The sequence below is a fragment of the Pygocentrus nattereri genome, chromosome 21 (assembly GCF_015220715.1).
Source record: "Pygocentrus nattereri isolate fPygNat1 chromosome 21, fPygNat1.pri, whole genome shotgun sequence".
Taxonomy (NCBI): domain Eukaryota; kingdom Metazoa; phylum Chordata; class Actinopteri; order Characiformes; family Serrasalmidae; genus Pygocentrus; species Pygocentrus nattereri.
The window spans coordinates 28,725,529-28,748,347 of record NC_051231.1 but is presented as its reverse complement, the minus strand read 5'-3'; the positions used below and the strand labels follow the sequence as shown (position 1 = coordinate 28,748,347).

General features: G+C 43.2%; 2 protein-coding genes across 5 annotated transcripts in view; both read right to left on the bottom strand.

The window, feature by feature from the left end:
- Positions 1-1,139, bottom strand: part of LOC108434863 (monocarboxylate transporter 2-like) — a 28,711-nt gene extending 27,572 nt beyond the window's left edge. The window contains exon 1 of the mRNA XM_037532013.1: positions 923-1,139. Within this exon, the coding sequence (XP_037387910.1) occupies positions 923-1,139 (217 nt within the window). The remainder of the gene's footprint in view (positions 1-922) is intronic.
- kbtbd8 (kelch repeat and BTB (POZ) domain containing 8) lies at positions 1,085-16,740 on the bottom strand. 4 transcript variants are annotated; one of them, XM_037532012.1, is made up of 5 exons: positions 16,725-16,740; positions 14,784-14,991; positions 11,488-12,605; positions 9,435-9,928; positions 1,085-1,146 (listed from the first exon to the last, which is right to left on the bottom strand). In XM_037532012.1, exons 1-4 carry the CDS (start codon positions 16,738-16,740, stop codon positions 9,465-9,467), a joined length of 1,806 nt encoding a protein of 601 aa, XP_037387909.1. In that variant the 3' UTR covers positions 1,085-1,146; positions 9,435-9,464. The 4 variants fall into 4 exon arrangements, with proteins under 4 accessions (XP_037387909.1, XP_037387908.1, XP_017566996.1 ...); XM_037532011.1 differs by lacking the exon at positions 1,085-1,146 and having other exon boundaries at positions 7,723-9,928; XM_017711507.2 differs by lacking the exons at positions 1,085-1,146; positions 16,725-16,740 and adding an exon at positions 16,648-16,711 and having other exon boundaries at positions 9,465-9,928.
- Positions 16,741-22,819: the final 6,079 nt, after the last annotated feature.

Below are 22,819 nucleotides of genomic sequence, written 5' to 3'. Positions count from 1 at the left end.
CAGAAACCTGTCAGAAACATCTCTATAGTACTGTGGGACTCCGAAGTAGGCCTATGTTAGGACAGAAGAATTAGAATCAACAAACATTTGCCTCTGTGTTTGCACACTGTGAAATTAGACCTCTGCATTTAACCCATCCGTGCAGTGAAACACCCACATACACGCGCACTAGTGAACATACACACTAGGGGGCAGTGAGCACACTTGTCCGGAGCAGTGGGCAGCCCTATCCACGGCGCCCGGGAGCAATTGGGGGTGAGGTGCCTTGCTCAAGGGTACTTCAATCATGGACTGTCAAGCCAAAGGGATCGAACCAGCGACCTTCCGGTCACAGGGCTGGTTCCCTGACCTCCAGCCCACTGACTGCCCCAACTGTGGGCTAAACTACCCTGAACACAGGATTTTGTCTGTGCTTTCCCCTCTTTTCTTAGATATCAATGTCACACAGTGTGAGAATCCACATAAGCAAGTGTCTTTGAGATTGTCTACTGATCTGGGCAAGCGGTTTGCACAAAATTAACTGGTGGCTTAAGCTTCCATTGCTTGGTAGTTATATTAGCCCCATAACTCCAGAGCAAACTGAAGCAAACATCAGGCTTGGCTTGGGCTAAGAGTTCTACAAAGATTGGACCTTTGTCTTTAGACATTGCTTTATCTGCTTTTGGAGATACACGGCTTCTGGAGAAGCTTGATGAGCCCCTACATCCCAGTCCCTTAAGGCCCTTTAGCTTTTGCCCAGCCAAGACCGGTAACCCAACATGAGAAATGGACCGAGTGACTGAAGACAAATCCAACCCAAGACACAGCAGCACCACTGCAATTTACTCTTCCAAAGGATGTTCCTCATTAGTAGTCGATAGATCAGCTCATGCTCCGGTCAAAAACAGGAAAAGTCCCTAGAAAAGACTGAAAAGCACCTTACCTCCTGCATACATAACGGCCAGCATGATGGAGGAGACCCACGCGATCTGGCTGTAGGAGATGCCGAAGTGCTGACGGATCTCCTTGAAGAAGATGGTGAGGGCCTTGGGGAAGGCGTAAGAGAAGCCGATGGAGATGAAGGCCCCGAACACTACCACCCAGCCCCAGCCACCGTCCGGAGGAGTGTACCCCAATGCTGAGGCCGCTGTTGCACCCATGACCACTCTGAGAGAAAGCAACTGAGTGAGAGAGAGAAGAGTCTGGGGGGAAAGACAAAGAAATCTTGGCCATTTGAATGAGGACAGGGTCTCTTCCTGTACATCCTGACCCTTGTACCCCCTATAAGTCAATCAGTGCTGGACAGTGCCACTCAGTAGCATGTGACATCCATCTATTGACAATGATTAATGTGTTGATAATGGCCTACACCTAGACCCCGCCCACTGCACACCTTCACTAATGCACCTTTAATTCCCACCAAATTTCCCCCCTTGGTTCAGTCTCAATTATAATTGTTCTGAGTCTAAGAAATGAGATCAGCTGACTGAACTGGACAGCTTATTACTGGACGGCTTGACAGAGTTTCAGAAATTGTGCAAGCAAATGAATCACCGCCCTACATTGAACCACAGCTGTTCTCGGAGGAAAACCTTGTATCTCCATTTCTGACGTTTTTCAGTTTTTGAGCATTTAAAAATACCTCTTGGCCTTTACATTGTATATAAATTTCATGATGAATGGACTAAAAGAAATGGCCCAAAATTACTGGAAAACGTCTGGTTCCATAGACTTGCATTCAAAGTAAAGTAGGTTTTTCCCTTTTCCTGTAAAGTTATCATTTTGGAGATTTCTTCTGACAAACAGTGATATGTAAATATATAAATGAACACATACGTTTCCAGAAATTAAAAGACATGCTGCCAAAAAATCAAGATTCGGTTATATACCTTCAGGTACTTACTTACTTAAAATTGCACCTCAAACCAAAAATAAATAAACCTACATTGCAAAAAAAAAGTTGGCACTGAAGGAGAAATGCTAACAAAAACAGAAAGTAGAGCAAAGTTTGTTTGATCTGTACGAAAGAAAAATACAATATTTAATGCTTTTAATTAGATTTTGTTTTAAATTTTTTTTCGACCATTCTTCAGCCCCCCCACCACCCCGGATTTTGAACTTTGCACTAGTAACAACGATGGTCCTTTTTCTCTTTAGCAACTTCGATTATTTCCATAGATAATCTGAAAGGTGAACATGTCAGAAGACCATACACAGATCCACTGTCAGCCCATTTCAGACAGGCTAGAACCCAGAGAAGTTGGCAGCATTTCTGGACATACGGCTTCCACTACACATGGTACAGTCTTGCATTTGGATTCAGTCATAAAAGGTTATTACTGAGAACAGTTAGTCAACACAGCACAGAAGCATGCTGGTTTTTATGGCAGAGCCACCTGAGGGATTGAATGCCACGGCCTTTTTCTTCAGGCACAGATTTCTCCAGATTCCCTGAATCTTTTGCTGATATTACACTCGAAGGTGAAACGCAATCATTTGTTAAGGTAAACAGTTGAATTATTCTCTGATGGATTTTGGGTCAAAGTGGCGAACCTTCGCCATCCTTGCTCAACAGAGGACTAGGCCTTTCCTGGAGGCTCCAATAGTACCCCAGCATGCTTACACCACCTGCTTAAAAGGCTTTAGATATTTTTTTGAAACACGTTCCAGGCATCAATTTATCAATCAAGAGCTCACGTTTACAAAATAAAACAATAAGGTTTTTGTCTTTGTACTGTTCATTTTTAAACACAGGTTTAAATGAATCTTCAACCAAAGAAACAAAGTAGATATGAACAGTTTGGAAGATTTAAGCTGTCAAATAAGTGTCTTACTTTTAATTTGGTGGCAGCTGATGTTACTGTTTAAAAAACAATGAGTATAATACACGTTCTTAGTGACTTTCATCTTCTATAAAAGTTACCAATTTCAAGATTAATAGTTTTGCTACTAGAGTAACGACATAGGGACCGCAACCATGTGCCCTAACATGGCTTGACATAACTAGAAATTAAGTTTTAAGTCCATGTTATCAGTTTCTGTTTAGATCTTGTTTTAAAAAAACTGACTAATGACGCTGAAGTTGCTTTCCAGCATTCAATTTCTCTCTAAACCTGCTCGGCCACTTTTCCCACCAATTTATTTATGTTAATCACATATCTTGTAACGTACATGCCAATAAAGCACTGCTGAACGGGGCTGAAAGATGAAGAACATGCCGTGCCCACACCCGTCTCAGATTACAGGCATCTGCGCGAACTGGCTGACTTGGGATGGAACTATTTAGATCCCACGTGTAGCACAGCCTACTTAAAACTATACATAGGAGCTGTATGACCATGAGCTTGATCAAAGTAGGTCAATGAAGCAGTGAAAGGTTACAGAAACGGTGTTTCTTTCATAGTAATATCACTGCAAAAAGGAAAAAAAAAAGCCTGCTTGATTCACACAGGCATTTCTCCACTGCAAATAAATAAATAAATAAATAAAAAAGCAATAAATAAATATATGCAGAACGCTCTATGATTTATCACTCTCTTCTGATCATAATAATAAAAAAAATCCCTTGAGGGTAAAACAATGGAATGGACAGGCAATTCATCAGGGGTATAAATTCCAAGTCCTCTCAGCCTCCAGCTATGCCAAATTTACAGAAAGTCACGGCTGATGTAAGATCACGTATATCCCACCAGCTGCAAGCACAAGTAAACAACCCTCTCAGAGACATATCCTGTAAAAAACCACCAGAGAAGGTTTTGCATACCTTTATCATGTTAATTAAGCAAGAGTGTGAACGCCAACGGCTACAGCACCCTATTGCTAGGCGGCGGACATAGGGAAGCTGCTAAAAGGACTTTTTAAATCATTTTATTTTCAAATTATGTGCAATGTGAATTTCACAGTAGAACTCAAAGTATATTTACCAAACTCTCATACCATACAAACAGGCAAACAAAACTAAGTAGAGACCAAAATAAAAACAAAAAAACTTAAAAAAGAGGAAAGAAAACACTGTCTAGCCATTCTCTGGTACAGAATGGTGAGTGAAATGCAAACATGAGGTGAATGGCTTTTGCACTTGCAGCAGGCAACAACACGAGAAGTGCAGTTCATAGAATTCTTTCAAAGCTTTTTGTACATTTGGACGAGACGACTGGTGTTTTCTGGAGAGTTAAAAATAGTACTGCTGTTGCAGATATTGTCTGTAATGCTTTGTGTTACTTTATAGTGATGTAATCAGTGGAAAACAGATTAACCTAAAAAAAAAAAAAAAAAAAAAGCTGTGTTGATTTCCATATTTTGTGATTCACCGAACAAACCTAGCAAAAACTGCGCAACTATTTAAAACAGAAAATAAACAGGAAAACAAACGAGGAAAAAAAAAAAAAAAAAAAACTCACATCTATTATTCAAGTTGAAAAAGATAAAGGAAACAAAATCCTGTTTAAAAAAAAAAAAAAAAAAAAAACTGTGCAAGTACAGCAAAACGTATGTTACAGTATATTACACGTATATCAAACCATAGACAATACAGTACTGGGTATCAGTAATTAATCCTGAGAATGGTCCGTTTTTCTGGTTCCCGTGCTACTGAGCTTTGGAGCGAGTCTGCCGAGGGCGACCTATTGCACTGCGGTCACTGCACAGTCTGTCCACTTGTGCATCCTCCGCTATGGCCCAAGGAGGGCTTTGGACGTCAGAGTATCGGCATAGATGTGGTTCATCACTGAACGGACTCCTCAGCTGGGAAGTCCGCTGGATGTGCGCCTCCTCGTACAGAAAGCTTTCAAGTCCTGATAGGACGTGGCCTCGGCTGGAGCGCAGCGCTCACTTTACTTTTGGAAACGAGAATTCGGCTTTCTGAGATTGCTTCACCAAGCCACTGATTCAGAGAGAGAGAGCGAGAGAGAGAGCGAGAGAGCAAGAGAGCGAGAGAGAGAGCGAGAGAGAGCGCGAGAGAGAGCGCGAGAGAGAGAGAGCGCGAGAGAGAGAGCGCGAGAGAGAGAGCGCGAGAGAGAGAGCGCGAGAGAGAGAGCGCGAGAGAGAGAGCGAGAGAGAGCGAGCGAGAGAGAGCGCGAGAGAGAGAGCGCGAGAGAGAGAGCGAGAGAGAGCGAGCGAGAGAGAGCGAGAGAGAGAGAGCGAGAGAGAAATTTGGGGAAAAAATAAAACTGGGGAAAGAGAAAAAAAGAGGAGCAAGAACATAGAAGCAAGAGAGATGTAACGAAAATAGTATATGAAAAAAACAGAAAAAAAGAGGACAGAAAGAAAGAAAAGTGAGACAAAGAAACAAAAACAGCAAAAAAAGAACAGAGAGAGAGAAAAAAATGAGATGAGAATTGGGGGCACGAAAAAAAGAGCAAAAGGGCAAAAGCAAGCAAGAAAGAAGTGACTAAAAGAAAGGGAGTGGGGGAACAAAAGAGAAAAGGAAAAGATAAGAGTAAAAGCAAAGACAGGAGAAAGAGAAAAGAAAAAAGACAGAAAGAAAGAAGTGAGACAAAAACAAAGAGGAAAAGAAATGGGGAGGGGGAGATAAAGAAAAAGTGAGGGAAAAAAACTGAGAAGGGCAAGAGAGTGAGCAATGAAAGAGAATGAAAGAGAGGGAGGCGGAACGAAAGAGGGAGAGAAAGAAAAACAAAAGAAAGCAAAGAAAGGAGAAAGAGCGCGAGAGAAAGGAAAAAGAAAGGAGGAGAGAAAGAAAGACGTGAGAGGCGGATGTAGTGCAAGGTCAGTACGCCACAGGGAACCTGCATATGATAAACGTAAATAAAACACTAAAAACAACAAAACCAAAACACAATAATGCTCAAAACGATAGAGCTACAACAGGACCTTAACCCAGTGGCTGTATTTAAAAAAGAAACGTACTCCTGTACAAGATTGTCAAAAAAAAGCAGCACCGAGAAACGATTATTCAAATTAGTCTCCATATTTATGACATCAGAAGATGGACGCATGGAAACGGGACTAAGAGAGCGGTCAGACAGTCTGGGTGACGCTCTGCTGAGACTTCACGGAAACTCTCTTCAGAAGACGACGGGAGGCTTGTTGAAAGCGTCTCAGTGCAACACGTAGAGTAAGGTAAGACTTGGACGCTGCAGGGGGCCAAACGCTGGACCCCCTCCTGCCCTTTCAGCACTCAAAGGAGGCACGCTGAACTCCAGAACCACGACTGGAGCTGCTCACGAATGACCAGTGGCCAGTAAACACCGCCTTAGGTTTCAGATGGCACCTCAAAGACGGACCCCGTTACGCAGCTTTACAACAGTCCCTTAAACGATAACCATACGACTCCAGCCACACTGTGTCCATTTCTGAAAGACCGAAGGACATTAAAACATCTGTTATTGCTAACAGGAACAAGCCTGTGACTACTTTAATGCATAAACCTCCCACTGAGAGGGGCGTCCGTCCCATTTGATGCAAACAGAATTCACGTTTCGGACAGGACGACTGGATGAAAGCAAGCCGAACGGGGCCATCCCGGTGTAGGCCACATCACCGAGGACGTCCATCAAGCTCTCTGACGTCATCTGGCGCTCAGCAAACACGTTGCCAGGGCTTCATTTCATATGAAGCTCAACTACGCATGCAGCCGGGACGGTGCACCACAAAGCCACACTCATGGGTCAGCAAAAGTCTTAGAGTGACCAGATGTGGCAGTTATTTTTCACAGGGGAACACAGTTCTGCAGTCTCATGCTTTGCTTCTAGGGCTGGGCATCCAAATTTAGCACTTTTATACCGACTGAACCAAAAAACGGTTATCCAATACCAAAGCACAGTCCTCCTTTGCTTACTATGCAATCGTTTCGGGTATAAGACTTCGGGAAAAACTTCGAAAAAGCACCTGCATGACACATAAAAAGCACTGAATAACGGATTCCAGCATTTCCATAATAGCACTGCACTGAAATAACAGGCTGCAAATGTAATGGAACTTCTAAGGCAGAGATCTTGATATGAACACCAGCTCTAATACAGTATCTGGAGTTCTTCATCAGCCCTTATGAGAATATAATGTCATTTTCTTCATAAAACATCATACACTGTAAATATAACTGTCAGAACAAAACTTCGTACCTCGATTTTTTCCGTTTTTGGCATATGTGTCAAAAATGCCTGTTATCTTTAACAATGTGTGTATTTTATGATAAATTGCCCAAAATTACTTTGGGGAAAATGTCTGGTTCCATTGCTTTACATTAAAAGTAAAGCATGTGGTTTTTTTCCTTCTCCTGTAACGTTACCATTTTAGAGATACGAGGTTTTGTTCCAATAATAGCAATAAGCTTCTTATACATATATATACTTATATATTGCTTTTTATGTTACTCAGTGGTTATGCAGGCCTTATGTGGATAGCCTTCAAATGAAGACTTGCTATGATTTTTAGCTCAGTACCTTTGTTTTTAAAATTTAGTATCAAAACATTTCAAACAACACCCAGCCCTATTTTCCACAAATGGTAAATGTTTAACGTGTGGTAAAAGATGCTGGACATGCTGAACTGTAGAGGGGGGTCAATATGACGCTATTTACTATTATTGTAATTATTTAGGTCATGTAACATCACAATATCGCTGCTGTCGGAACAAAACCTCTCTCCGTTTTTGCGGTTTTTTTACATAGTGTGAAAATGCCTGTTGCCTTTTCAATTGTGTGTAAATTTTATGAGGACTGGACCAACGGAAACGGCCCAAAATGACCTATTACTTGGAAAAAAGTCTGGTTCCATTGACCTACATTAAAAAGTGTTTTTTTTTTGTTTTGTTTTTTCCCCCCTTCTCCTGTAGTTATCATAATGGAGATACAAGGTTTTGTTCCAGCAGCAGCAACAGGTTTTTCAGCAGCAATAAGCTTTTCAGCGTATTTGCTTTTCCGAGATAGTCAGTCCTTAAAGGACACTGACCGAGTGCATGCAGCATTATAAGTAGAGAATAATGAGCTTTGCTTAATTGGATTTGGTGAAGTGCAGTACTGTATTCATGTACCACTGTATTCATGGTTTGGTCGTTTTTTGGGGTTTTTTTAGCACGAATCATGAAAATTTCTACGTTTCATGATGTTATATTTCTGCCATATCGCCCACCACTACCGGACAGAAGCGACTAAAACCAGCGTTAACCCGCTGGACCCAAGTGATCAGCCAATTCTCAAACATTTTACCAAAGTTAAAGCATGAGAATTCAGGCCAGCGCGCCCCCAGAACTGCATCCGAAAACCTTCCCTCAAATTCAATTTCCAAGTTAGCTCCCAAACCCATGGACTCCGCAGTATACGACACTGGATCTGCTCCGTCTTCTCTCCAATATGGAGACCAAGTACAACATTGTGACCTCACTAAAGATGTAGCTGGTGACACAAAATTGCAAAGATACAGCTAAGGGTGAGTTTATATCCAGGTATACATCTGTAGCCTATACTAGTGCTCCTTGGATACCAGCACTGCACAGTTCAGTGTTTTTTCCTGTTCTTGCACACTTGATTCAACTCAAGAAGGTTTAGCTGGTGAGTTGCTTTAGCGTGACAAAGCAAAGAACACACAAAAGCAAAAGCTCTATGGACACCGATAAAGACTTCTGTTGGGCAGCTGAGCTCAACACGATGTTAAAAGCAGAACCAAAAACGAAACGTATAAACTGCAGCGGCTTCAAAAAGCATACGGGTTGACATGTTACAAAGCAAAACTACAAAAGTTATTAAAAAAAAAAGCCACCTAAGCATCTTGGCAATTAAACTAACCTAAACTGACCATTACCTAACTACTAAATAATCAAACAAACAAACAAAAAGAGAGAATCTCTCCACAGGTGGCAAGAAAGAAAGAAAGAAAAACGACAAACAACTTAATCTTCAGACCTAGCTACCCAAACGGTGGGCACCTCGGCCCACCATACCCGTATGAATATATAGCTATTTATATATTTATTACTTTGTTTTCATATTTCCGATGCTGACAAACTGCTCGTCCTTTCTAAAAAATAATAATATTAAAATAAAACAAGGACATCAACATCAGCTACTCTGTCCCAACACTGCATGCCAACAAACCAACAAAAGGAAAAAGGAAAAGAAAAAGAAAAACAAACAGCAACAATAAAATCAAATCCCTAACTTATGCCATAAAGATATAAGCAAAGGAAAAAAGAACATGGCTCAACAAACGCTTGCGAACAGCATGATAATTGCACTTAATTCGTTTTGTTTCGACTGTAAAACAAGCAACGGCGAGGGCACTTTGTGCTCGTCTCTCGAAGGTTAAAATACTGCCGTCTTTCTGATTAGCCCTCGATCGAAAGCGTCGCCGCGGTTTTTTTTGTATTGTTTTGTTTAAGACTTCACCCCTTCGGTGGGTTCTTGCGTGTTTGGACAGCACCATATGTGAGGGGGCAAAGGGGCACCCCTTTTACACCCGAAAAGAAAGAAAGAAAAAAAAAAACAAACACAAACACGAACCAAAAAACTCCCTGCTTCCTCATCCTCCGCTCACAGCACTTTCTGAAGACACTGAGGATACAGCTTGGCCACCACGCACTCAAAATGACGGCCGAGGTCCCAGAGGCGATCGGGCGTCTCGTAGACTTTGGTCCAGCGGTCAGCCTCTTCCTCGTATTGGTAGAGGGAGTTCTTGCGGCTGGTGCGGAACACGTGCTCCTCCACCATCACCTGCGTGGCGCGGACAAACAGGTGCAGCCGGCCGCCCAGCAGCAGCGCCTTGATGTAGGGGCTGGCTGCCTGCTCGAAGGGCAGGTCCCTCCGACGGCTCCAGCTGTTCTGCTCGATGTCGTACACCTCCACGGTGAAGGTGCGCTGGTGGTTGCGGCAGATCCCCGCGATGTAGTAGATGTGGTTCTTGTGCAGTGCCGCCAGGCCTTGGCTGCGAGGGACGCTCATGGGGGCCAGGTGGCCCCAGTAGTCTTTGCGAGGGTCAAAACAAAAGAAGTATTCGCCTAAAGAAAAGACGGAAAGGATAAAATATGGATAAATAGATGGGAAAAAAACGCAGACAGTCTTCATACAGCCCGTATATTCTAAGAGTAATGAAAATCATTAACGTTACTAGAAGAAAACTTCTGCCGAAAGCTCAAGCACAGGCATAAAAGCATTCATCGGATATTAAAGGTGGAAACGAACCCAAGACAAGTTCTCTTGATGTAACGTGTTCTGCTTTACATCCACATTAGCGTTAAAGTGATCCTACAGTATCCTTAAGTCATTCAGTGTCTTTCAAGGAATAGGCTGGTGGGGGGGGGGGGGGGGGGGGTTTCGCCAGTGAAGCTACCCATTATCACTGAGCTATACTGTTTTACTGTTTATTTATACTGTCTTTAAAAACACCATTTAAATCCATATTTTATTAAAAGTACTAATGATATTCACAATACTCAGAAAAGTATATTGTGACAATACTTCCACGCCCCTCCTCCCAGTTGAAATGTCAACTCAAAACCAATAAGCCTCATTCACCAACTGTTCTTAAGAAGAAATTCCTTTGTAAAGCCCATTTTCAGAGTTTTGATGAAAATTCCAACACCGATATTTTCTTAAGTTTTGTTCTCAAGTCAGAACAGAATCTACACACTCAAGAGCACAAACGTGCAATTCTGTGGTTTAAGAACACGTCATGAATCTGATGTAGACTTTTCTTAGGACATTTCTCAACAGCGTATTTTTAAAAAGATGAAGGAGGACATTGTTAAACACATTGGTGAATGAGGCCCAATGTGTTTAACAAAGGTGTGCATACTACTACTGACATTCTGCGTTGGCAAGAACCACAAGTTACCGGCTTCCAGCTTCACTCAATATTTATGAGCACCACTCAGCAACTCTATTACTGCACTAAACTCAATCCAGACCACAAACGGCCATACTAGATGACATGTGGTGTAAAATGTACTCAGACACTTTCTACATGGTAGCACAGGACGCAGTGATGTGGTGCTTCTCGCCCTGTATGTGGTAGATTTAAGTCTTTCTGCATTTCCTTCACTGGACAGATCAGAACCTCTAGCCAAGGCTAGAGCTCAGATATTTAGTGGAGTATGAAGCTCAGACACCTCACATTTCTTATAAATGAGAATATGGCTGTTGTCGGAGAAAACCTTGCATCTCCAAAATGGTAACTTTAAAGGAAGAGGAAAAAAACATACTTTACTTTGAATGTAAGTCAATGGAATCAAACGTGTCATTACGGGTCATTTCTTTCCGATCATTCACCATATAACGTAAAGTGTGATAGGCATTTTCAAATTATATCAAAAACGTCAAAAAAGGAGATATGAGGTTTTCTTCCAACAACAGAGATATATAATGCTAGAGAAAAGCTAATATGCTCATCATAAATCCATAACTATTCAATTTCATCAGCTTTTATGATCACCTGAATTGACGCGTCTCTAACATTTATCTATAAAAATTGACTTGGTCAATTTAAATTTTCGGGTTTTTTTTTTTTTTTGGCCCAATGATTCTGTTTTTAAACAGCTTGCATAAAAAAAAACCTCACCTTGGAGCACATAGATACGATCCTTATACTCTATGGCACTGTGGAACTCCATGGCAATAGGCATTGGGCTAACAGCGGTCCAGCAGTTGTCCCTGGCGTCGTAGCACTCGACTGATTTCAGTGCATTTCGTCCGTCCCCTTCATATACACGTCCTCCGAGGGCATACAGTTTGCCACAGCAGTGCACCAGCCTGCAGCCGATCCGCGCTCGCAACATGGGGGAGCGGGGTAACCAGCGGTTTCCTGCATGCTCATACTGCCAGAAATCGCTTTCTGCCCGGTGATCGATGGACACCTCGCTGTTGCTTGGCCGGTATCCGCCAGCAATGAAGATGTCGTTCTCAGATGTGACAACGATGCCGACCTCGCGGAGGTCATTGGGCGGCTTGCAGAGTTTGTAGACCTTCCCTGTGGCGGTGTCCAGGCAAGGCACCGTCTGCTTCTTCCCTGAGTGTTTGTGCGCCGCATCAAAGCAGATGATCATCTCGGATGCGGTCATGCCGAGGCGCTGCGGGCAGCCACTGGTGCCGTTCAGTCGCCCTTTGTCCGCAGGTTCTTTGGACAGAGCCAGGGCGAAGGCGGGAGGGATGTGGCTCAGAAAAGCCTCATCCAGCAGCGGCAGACGGATGCACTCGGCGAAGACCTCTGGTAGATCAGCCTCGCGGCGCGACCGGTCGTGCTCCAGCCAGCGCACGATGCTCTCGTACACGTGCTCCTCCTTCTCCACATTGAGGTCATCGTTGTTGAGGATGCTGACCAGCTGCTCCTTGGTCAGCTGCAAGAACTCCTGCTCGCCCATCACGCACAGGAACTTCTTGCGGATGTAGTCCTGTGAGCGCTCCCGCAGCTCCTGGTGCCCATAGGCGTCGGCAAACATGAATACCCCTATGCAGTTCTGAGGGTCCAGTCGGCTGATCATGAAGTGGGCGCACTGGTCCTGCAACGCCGGGATCTGGAAGATGCTGGCCGCTGTGAACAGGGCCTGCACGTTGGACTCGGACAAGGTGACCCGTGAGGTGTAGGCGTAGTCCAGAACCAGGCGCATGGACTCTGACTCAACACCAACGATTCGCACCTCGCGCTGGCTGCTCTCTGTAAGGCCACTGGTGAACATGGATCTAACACAAGAGGTGGAAAAAAATAAATAAATAATTTAAATCTGACTTGATAAAGAATAAACCAAAAAGACAAGAGACTTCCAAAAAATGTCAAAAAGAAGTTAATAACAAATGTTCAGTGTATTTGCATTAACTCTGAATCGTTCTACTGATCTGACAGGAGAAAAAAACTAACCAAAAACAAATGAGACTTTTGAACAGCATCAAGGTGTACAAACAAGTTGGAAATGGGTGCTTAGATCAATAATGAAGCTTCACGGACGTTTTTCATTCTGGCTTCAGCAAAAAAGGACACGTTTTAGTGCTAAATGTCCAAGACTGTAATTCTTAAGGCCATTAGGCACAAACACAACGCAAAAGAAGAACGGAGAGTTTCATCTGTTAATTCAGGAGCTGAACCGTTGAGCGGTTTCACAGTTGATGTGGATGTTCGTAACTCAGTTTGAACTGCTTTTGGAGTAAGTTTGAACTAAACCCTCTTGGTGTTTATCAAAAAGTTCAGGTTGCTGAGACACAGCTAATCTGTCTTCTTGGCTTTACACCGATCAGGCATAACATTATGAGCACCTCCTTGTTTCTACGTTCATTGTCCATCTTATCAGCTCCACTTACTGTATAGCTGCACTTTGTAGTTCTACAATTACAGACTGTAGTCCATCTGTTTCTCTGATACTTTGTTAGCCCCCTTTTACCCTGTTTTCAGTGGTCAGGACCCCCATGGACCCTCACAGAGCAGGTATTATTTGGATGCAAATCATTCTCAGCACTGCAGTAACACTGACGTGTTGGTGGTGTTTTAGTGTGCGTTGTGCTGGTCTGAGTGGATCAGACTCAGCAGTGCTGCTGGAGTTTTTAAAACACCTCAGTGTCTCTGCTGGACTGAGAATAGTCCACCAACCAAAAATATCCAGCCAACAGCGTCCTGTGGGCAGCGTCCTGTGGGCGGCGTCCTAGGACCACTGATGAAGGACTAGAGGACGACCAACACAAACTGCGCAGCAGCAGATGAGCTGTCGTCTCTGACTTTACATCTACAAGGTGGACTGACAAGGTAGGAATGTCTAATAGAGTGGACAGTGAGTGGACACAGTGTTTAAAAACTCCAGCAGCACTGCTGTGTCTGATCCACTCACCCCAGTGCAACACACACTAACACACCACCATGTCAGTGTAAATGCAGTGCAGAGAATGATCCACCAGCCAAATAGTACCTGCTCTGTGAGGGTCCTGACTACTGAAGAACAGGGCAAAAGGGGGGCTAACGAAGTATGCAGAGAAACAGATGGACTACAATCTGTAGATTCAAGAGTTTTATTAAGTGATACTTTAAGTGATAGTTTTTTTGATCCCACAACCGGGGATCAACCACCTTCACATTTAACCCATCCGTGAAGTGAAACACCACATACACACTAGTGAACACACACACACTAGGGGGCAGTGAGCGCACAGCGGTGGGCAGCCCTATCCACGGCACCCGGGGAGCAGTTGGGGGTTAGGTGTCCTGCTCAAGGACACCTCAGTCATGGACTGTCGGCCCTGGGGATCGAACCAGCGACCTTCCGGTCACAGTGCCAGATCCCTAACCTCCAGCCCACGACTGCCCCACTATTATTATTGTCATATGCACAACAGAAACAGGCAGTTACACTGTACAATGAAATTCTGTTCCTCCATTCACCAAATACAATCTTAATATAATCTTAGAATAAAAAAAAAAAGAATAACACTAAAAACAGCAAATGTTGAGTTATATATGCAAAGTTGAAAGAAAATTAAAGTTCTATGTGCATTTGATTGTACAGGACTACAAAGTGCGCCTATATAGTAAGTGGAGCTGATAAGTACTTACGATATTCATGATATGAATCATGATAAAAATAAGCATTGTTATATTGCTCAGCCCTAATTAAAAGCATTTTAAATGTGGCATTGCTGGTGCATTAGGTGTATTCCAGCTCATCAAACCTCAGAAAAACAAAAGTAGTTATGCTAAATATTATACATCGCAGAATATCTTTATGTACTGCAACATATTCTTGCCATATTCCCCACTCTTACTCTAATAAACCCATTTGCTACTTCCAAGGCCTGCTTAATCTTTTATGCGCACCTCAGTTGCTTTTTTGTTTCCTTCAAAATACAAGATCACTATGAATTCTTTGAAGCAAGCTCTACCTGAAGTAAGGGCTGATGGCAGCAAGCACATTTCTGTGACAGGAGAAGGTCTTGCCATGGTCCACCTCCACGACGATGTCGGTCAGCTGCGCTTCATCATACAGGGCTTTGAGCTGCTGGAGGATGGTGCAGGCGTGCAGGGCGTCTACTCCGTTATAGCTTGTGCTTGCAGGAGTCCCATTCTGTACTTGTAACAGCTTTCCTACGTCTGGTGTGAGAACAATGTAGACAGAAATGCAGAGCAATGACCTCACGAACTGTACAGCTGAAACACCAAGAACTGACAAACACACTTACTTAGTTCACGATGGGCACCGACTCTTAATACTGACCACATAATCCGCAAACATCTATATTTATTCTAATGTAAACTAGTCAGATCATCACATAAATCAGGGTTCATGACTCCTCACAGGAACAGACCTGCAACTCATTACTAGTTTGAAAAATTGGAAATTATTATGTGCCGTCAAGTCATTTCCGACTCCTGGGGACCCACAGCGTTTCTCCAGAATACGCTGTCTTCTGTTTGGGTCTTCAGGCTTGTGAATGGCTGATTCATGATTGCATCCATCCATCCATCCACCTTGTTGCTGGCCGTCCTCTTCCTCTTTTACCTTCAACTCTGCCAAGCAAAACGGTCTTTTCCAACAAACTGGCTCCAAAATCGGGTTATCTGAGCTTCGAGTGAGAAGTGAGGCTCGATTTGTTTAAGGATCCATTTCTTTTCTTTGCCACCCGAGATACTCCCAAAAGTCTTCAAAGGCATCTATATTTTTCCTGTTTCGCACAGGGTGTAAAAAAGAAGCTTTTTTTGGGAACTATAAAAGCAATTCTGTAACTCATACCCTTATGCCACATAGGTGGTCCTGATCCCTTTCTGACCACCTCAGTCACAAAAACAGACCTGCTGGCGAAAAGCAGGGTTAACCTCAAGCTGAGTCAGCAGATTTGGGTTTAGCCAGCTGCTCATCTCGTCAAAACACTGGGGCTGGTGGTAACTTGGGTGGTGAGCTTTGCAGTATCACTCATGGCAAACCATGACATTAGATATAAACAGTGATTAGTAACGTTTGCTAACGTTAGCTCGCGTACCAACGTGTAACCGCCGGCATTTTCCAACCAAATCAACCGGACGAGGCTGAAGTCGGTTTCCTGTTCGCCAACTTCTTGCTCTAATCTTCTCGTTCCACCTTAAATGGTACAGAATGAAGCGCCAGAATGTAACCGCTGCACCACTTAAGGTGGAACGGGGAAATTCGAACAAGAAGCTGGCGGATAAAAAGCTGACACTAATTCCGACCGGCCTTTCTGAGCAAATTAGCCTAGCCAGCTTATACACTTCACCTTAGCACCGAGTTCTTCTTTCGACAAGCGTATAAAACCGACAGACCGCGTGGACGAGTCAGCCGGCGAACTTTACCAAACCTATAGTTGTTAAATTTCTCAACAATAAGCCCAAACTGTGTCCGGCAGGAGGCGGCAGCTAAGCTAAGCTAATGGCTCTGTTTTGCTAGCCATGTTAACTACAAGTCCATCAGTCCTGAAGAGCAGGACACTAATCATCGAGTTAAACCCCCTGAACGCTGTGCCTTCCAGCGAGACGACCCAAAACCCTTATTAAATATTCCGAAACAAGCATTTCGCCCCAAGACAGTCTGTATTTTATAACTACAGCCACTTTTTTCATTCACAGCGGAGTGTTTACACAATCGCTGCTCTCCAGCCGGCTAGCGGCTAAAGCTAACCAACCCGTGCTCACTTTTCCGGCTACACTGACACAATCTCATCTTTCTCTGCGTCAAAGAGACACCCCGCGGACTCCAAATGACCGGGGATGGTTGGCGAGGGATATATCTGATACCTGTCATACAAATTAACCCGAAAACCCCGAAAGATAAGTTTGAATCTTGAAGAGAAAAACAGTCGTGAAGCTCTAACCTCCACCGGCAGCCATTCTCGCCCCGTCTGTCTCACTGCTGCGAGAAAAAACGTCACCGGTGAATCTGAGCCCCGGAAACAAGCAGCAGCCAATCAGCGTCGTCCAAGGCTCCTTAGCGACCAATAGAATTCGACGGCGTTCAGACTTTTTCGGGCTGCTTCCAAGGCGATGTCACGAACAGGCAACCGTGGGTCCTGCTTCACCAAGCCTGCTACACCGAGATTCACAGGGGCAGGAATTCAGGCAAAGCGAGGCACTTTTTCGCAATAGTCAAACAAAATCACTTAAATCACTAAAATTCCAACAACCTCCCCACCAAATTTCTGAATTTCATCTCAATTCAGTCCTTGAGATGTAAGCAGTATTTCAAAGTGGCCTGAATGTGAAATGCTCCATTGTGGAAACTCAGATTTCTTTCCAGGGCTGGTGATAAGAACCAGGGGTCACCACGTTTTAAGTTAAGTGATCCGGAAATTTCACCTCTGCATTTAACCCATCCATGAACTGAAACACTACATACACACCAGTGAGCACGCTTGCAGCCCTATCCGCAGCACCCAGGGAGTAGCTGGGGGTTAGGTGTCTTGCTCAAGGACACCTCAGTCGTGTACTGTCGGCGCTGGGGATCGAACCGGCAACCCTCCGGTCACAGGGCCAGTTCCCTAACCTCCTGCCCAAAACTTTTTTTTTTCAACACAAATACAGCATTTTAATTACTATCCAAACCCACCAGTGAACCAAGACATGTCCTCTGAGTTTTATATGTAATGTTGATGATGGTAAAATGGTCATAAATCTGAAAAGAATAAACTTTAACTAGGGACCATTTTGCCTCACAACGCCCTGTGTGTACCTCTCTGCCATGAATGAATGAAATACATTTTAAGCCAAAACTTTTTCACAAAGCCAGAATAAAAACACTGTGTGAGACATCATGGAGCGAATATCTAACCGTTTCATGCATTTCATGTACTGACTTTCTGTGAGGGAGCTTTTTGAGATGGACATCTGGTTCCTATCACCAACACTGAGAACAATTCTGATTGGGAGGGTTTCTCTTAAATGGAGCATTTCACACCAAACCAGTCCGAATGACTTTGTTCATGTGATGTTGTTGCCTCTCGAGCAGAGGTTTTTGCATTTGCGTGTGACTTCCTGGTAAGGTCTGCAGGGGTGAGGAGACCAGTAGGATGGACAAAGGCAAAGATGGAGTGCACTAACAAAAAACGGTACAAAAAATAAACAGAAAATAAAGTATTTACATAGCACACTAGGCGTCATACGCTATCCCATAAACACTACCGGCAGCTAGTGTTTTTAGTATCAGTCATGGGGAGAGGTAGCCCCTCTCTGAGGGGCCCCCGGGTTTTATATACTAAGCCCCACCCTTGGGGATCCCATTCCCCACTATGTGGTCTGAACTGTGTTACTTCCATTTAAAAACAACAATAGCGCTATATATGGTCAGCCTGGGTTATGCAACCAGTCACCGGTAAGATCATTGCTTTGGCCAATACTTCATAACATCATAACTATTTCCTTTCATCATCACTAGGGTATCGGATGGGAAATAGACCCCCCCTTTTCTCCCTATCAGTGGATCCTCCTAAATAAGGATAAAGTGAATCAGTTTCCCTGCCGTCCCCTTTTGCTGTTTCGTCTTCACAGGCAGACACAGGTAAGTACTTTCACATACCCACATACACACACCTATGCATACTAAGCTTTAAGGGTGATGATGTTCATTGGTGATGGGTTAGGACCTGTCTTACCAGATCACAAATCACTGTTTATATCTCAAGCATTTAATTCTAGGACAACACCTCACACCCCCTGCACTCTTTAACAATACTTCACACCCCCTCACACCCCCTGCACTCTTTAACAATACTTCACACCCCCTCACACCCCCTGCACTCTTTAACAATACTTCACACCCCCTCACACTCCCTGCATGCTACACTGGATAAACGGAGAAGCACATTCTGTTACAGCTGCGCTGTGTTAAAGAGCACCGTGTTATAAGGCTCTACAACGAGTCTCCTTACTGCAGAGATGGTACTGATCTCCTGCTGTCTGAACTGAGCTGAACCTCATCACTATATCTCCTCTCCTGTTAATGCTCACTCTGCAATATATCACAAGTAGTGCTGTAATGGCACTTTAGACTGTAAACACTGCTGATATTCATTGCATTGTAACTACCTCATACTGCTTAACTCCTGCTCTCATGTAAATACAACAACTATTTATCCATATTTCTGTCTGTTTGTCTATCCATCCTTCTGTCTGTTTATCTATCTATCTATCTATCTATCTATCTATCTATCTATCTATCTATCTATCTATCTATCTATCTATCTATCTATCTATCTATCTATCTATCTATCATTCTGTCTGTTTGACTATCTATCTACCCAATTATGCAGAATTGCCCACCCCATCCTAAAGTTCCTGCCAGCTGAGCAAGACTAAGGTTGGATGTTAACTCTCTATGGAAGCGGATAGGAACAGGATATTCATGAACTGATAAAATCATTAATTCATTCATTTATTCAGTTCTCTCTTTACAGCGGACAGAAGTACAGACAAAATTCAAGTTTCAAGGTGCTATTACTGTTTTTTTAGCAATGAAATGAACTTCTGTCCATTTTTTGTAAATAATAGTATGTCAGAGTGTCAGAAACATAAGCAAGTCTATTTGAGATTATTGACACAGTAATACAGTATGAGGCAAGTGTGTGATGATTCAGGTATATAGTTAGCACAATTCTAATTGGTGCATCATAATTTTCCCAACACCCGTAACTTACATTACCCCTGTAGGTCTAATACAAAGCCAAAAACGACAGTGTTGACAACAGACATTCTGGATGATCAACTAAGTGTGTATATTAGACTTTAACTGAACTGAAATTTAAATGGAAATGCATACAGAGTGCGTTTACGTGCACTTAATAATCTAATAAATGTGGAAAATCAGATATTATCAGTAATCCGTTCCACATGTTTAGATGCACTTGAGTAATCAGATAATGGAAAACTCTGGGTCTGCGTGAGTCAGACAGTAATCAGATTTCTGCTTTGCAACCAGCCAATAAGCAGAAGAAGACATGTTCAGCAAATGAGTGCTGAGTCGGCGCCGCACTGTCCTGTCTGTTTATTGTGTCTAATGTCTGTTTTAATTATCGTGTTTATTATATTGTTTCTAGTTTAAATTTTTTGCACACTTATGTCTGCATGATTGCACTTTGTACTATTTTGTTCCATGTCGAACTGTGAGGAACGTAATTTCACTCCACTGTGTACTTGTACATGGAATAACAATAAAAACCACTTGACTTGGCTTGACTTGACTTGTTCATGTGATGTTGTTGCCTCTCGAGTAGAGGTTTTTGGATTTACGTGTGACTTCCTGGTAAGGTCTGCGGGGGTGAGGAGACCAATAGGATGGACATCACAAAGATGGAGTGCACTAACAAAAAACTGTACAAAAAATAACCAGAAAATAACGTATTTACATAGCACACTAGGCGTCATACGCTATCCCATAAACACTACAGGCAGCTAGTGTTTTCAGTATCAGTCATGGGGAGAGGTAGCCCCTCTCTGAGGGGCCCCCGGGTTTTATATACTAAGCCCCACCCTTGGGGATCCCATTCCCCACTATGTGGTCTGAACTGTGTTACTTCCATTTAAAAACAACAATAGCGCTATATATGGTCAGCCTGGGTTATGCAACCAGTCACCGGTAAGATCATTGCTTTGGCCAATCCTTCATAACATCATAACTATTTCCTTTCATCATCACTAGGGTATCGGATGGGAAATAGACCCCCCCTTTTCTCCCTATCAGTGGATCCTCCTAAATAAGGATAAAGTGAATCAGTTTCCCTGCCGTCCCCTTTTGCTGTTTCGTCTTCACAGGCAGACACAGGTAAGTACTTTCAGCTCCTGCCAGGTGAGCTACACTAAGGTTGGAGGTTAACTCTCTAAGGAAGCGGATAGGAACAGGATATTCATGAACTGATTAAATCATTAATTCATTCAAAATTCAAGCTTGACTTGGCTTGTGACATAAACAAAATGTAAAACTCATCATCATGCCACAGCTTTTTTTTTTTTTTTTTTTTAAAAACATCAAACACTGCTTGCTGGTTCGGGGACAGTGGTCTGTTTTTGCACATGTGCAGACTGAGAGAAACGAAAGAAATCAGAGTAAGGGTATACATGCATTGGAAAACCCGATTACTGAGCTAAAATCCAGCTCTCCATCAGAATAACTGGATTTCTAAGCCTTAATCCACTCTCACAGATCACATGCTGTGCGCACGGCCACTTTAATAATCTGATAAATGTGAAATCTGGTAATGGTCAGATTATTAAGGGCTTGTAAACACACTCATTGATATAAACAATCCAGCTGGCTTCCATTGTCTGCACATGTTGCTGTCGCTCTGGGTAAGAGTCTGCTAAATTAATAAATGGAAATGCATTGAATTATTCATTCATTCATTCATTCATTCATTCATTCATCCAGTCACTACCTGTATCTAATCCTGTCGAAATCACATTTTCCTTTACAATAGCAGGATGGTTGGGTGTTTCCATTACGGCTGCTGTCCTTGCCTCAGTTTTGCTATCAGCTCTGCGCTGACAGTAAATCCATTCTACTGCTGCCTGACACTGTAAAATGACACAAAAGGAGTCCAATAAAACACAGCTGCAATCTACGCAATCGATTTCACCTGCTTTTTTCCCTCTCCCTCTCTTCCTTGGGCTGTGAAATTGGACCTAGCTGCTCTGAAATGAAAGGAAAAACGGCTTCCCGCGGCCTCCGTTAGGCCATGATACCTTTTCTCCTTTATATTTCTTGCCTATAACCTGCACTTTAGATATATAGAAAGCAATTTCCTCATATAGGTGCAAGAGACATTCCCCGGATTGCATTTTGTTAGAACATGAGTGGAAAGGCTGGCTTTGGCCATTCACGCCTTCGCAAAATGCCACCCTTTGTTTGGATTACTGGACCGATCATAGACACGGCCACACCGAAGGAAAATAACTCAGGGCAACAGTTGTTAAAATTCACAGCCTTGAGTTATTTTCCTTTTGTGTGGCCATTTCTGGAAGCACTACAGTGGATAAAAAATCTGCTTGTGGCTTGTGAGTCTTTCAGCAAAGTACCGATAGCTTTATTGATTAAACTACAATGACAAAATCCACCTCACGTCTGTTAATGGATTCTGTAGTCTCCTCACGTAGCTCAAATCAGCTTCTCAAATATTGAAAACGGCACCATTCAATAGGGTCTTAAAGAGGAATTCCACCCCTCGTTCAACATTTCTACATACGTCAGTCTTTGAGATGTAAATGAAGTGATTCAGAGTGGTTTGGCGTGAAATAGTGCAGCATAGGGAAACTTATCGACTCAGTGGGGATGTTAGGAACCAGGAGTCTCAAAGACCCTGGTCACCTCTTCTTTCTAGCATCTGGATTATATCCTGATAAGATTTTAGCCACATGCACATACACTTGGTAGTCAAATGCATCTCTGGTTGTTTGATTGAAACCTGATTGCCGTGTGGGATGGAATATGCAAATCTGCTTGTTATACAAGGGATTATCCATCCAGCCTCTTCCTGTTTCGTACAGTAGCGTCTGTCCATATCGCTATTAAACATTTTGTGTCATCCGGCCCCCAACTGTACGGAACCCCCATGATTATCTTCCCCACATATACAGTTCACATGCCCAGTGATGTAAAGAATAGGGAGGGGTTTCGGTTGTACAGGGAGGAGTTTTAGTTGTACTGGGAGGGCATTCGGTTATACAGGGAAGAGTTTTGGTTGTACTGGGAGGGGTTTCGTTGTACTGGGAGGAGTTTTAGTTGTACTGGGAGGGGTTTTCATTGTACTTGGAGGAGTTTTTGTTGTACTGGGAGGGGGAAAAGTGTCAGTTGTACTGGGAAGAGTTTTGGTTGTATTGGGAGGGGTTTCGTTGTACTGGGAGGGGTTTTAGTTGTACTGGGAGGGGTTTTCATTGTACTGGGAGGAGTTTTAGTTGTACTGGGAGGGGGAAAAGTGTCAGTTGT

What these genes read in the sequence shown, in the direction of transcription:
- kbtbd8 (XM_037532012.1), bottom strand. An exon ending in GCCATCAGCCCTTACTTCAG is followed by an intron (nt 12,606 to 14,783) that starts GTAGAGCTTGCT and finishes CTCTTGTGTTAG; the next exon opens with ATCCATGTTCACCAGTGGCC. An exon ending in TCGTATCTATGTGCTCCAAG is followed by an intron (nt 9,929 to 11,487) that starts GTGAGGTTTTTT and finishes TCTTTTCTTTAG; the next exon opens with GCGAATACTTCTTTTGTTTT.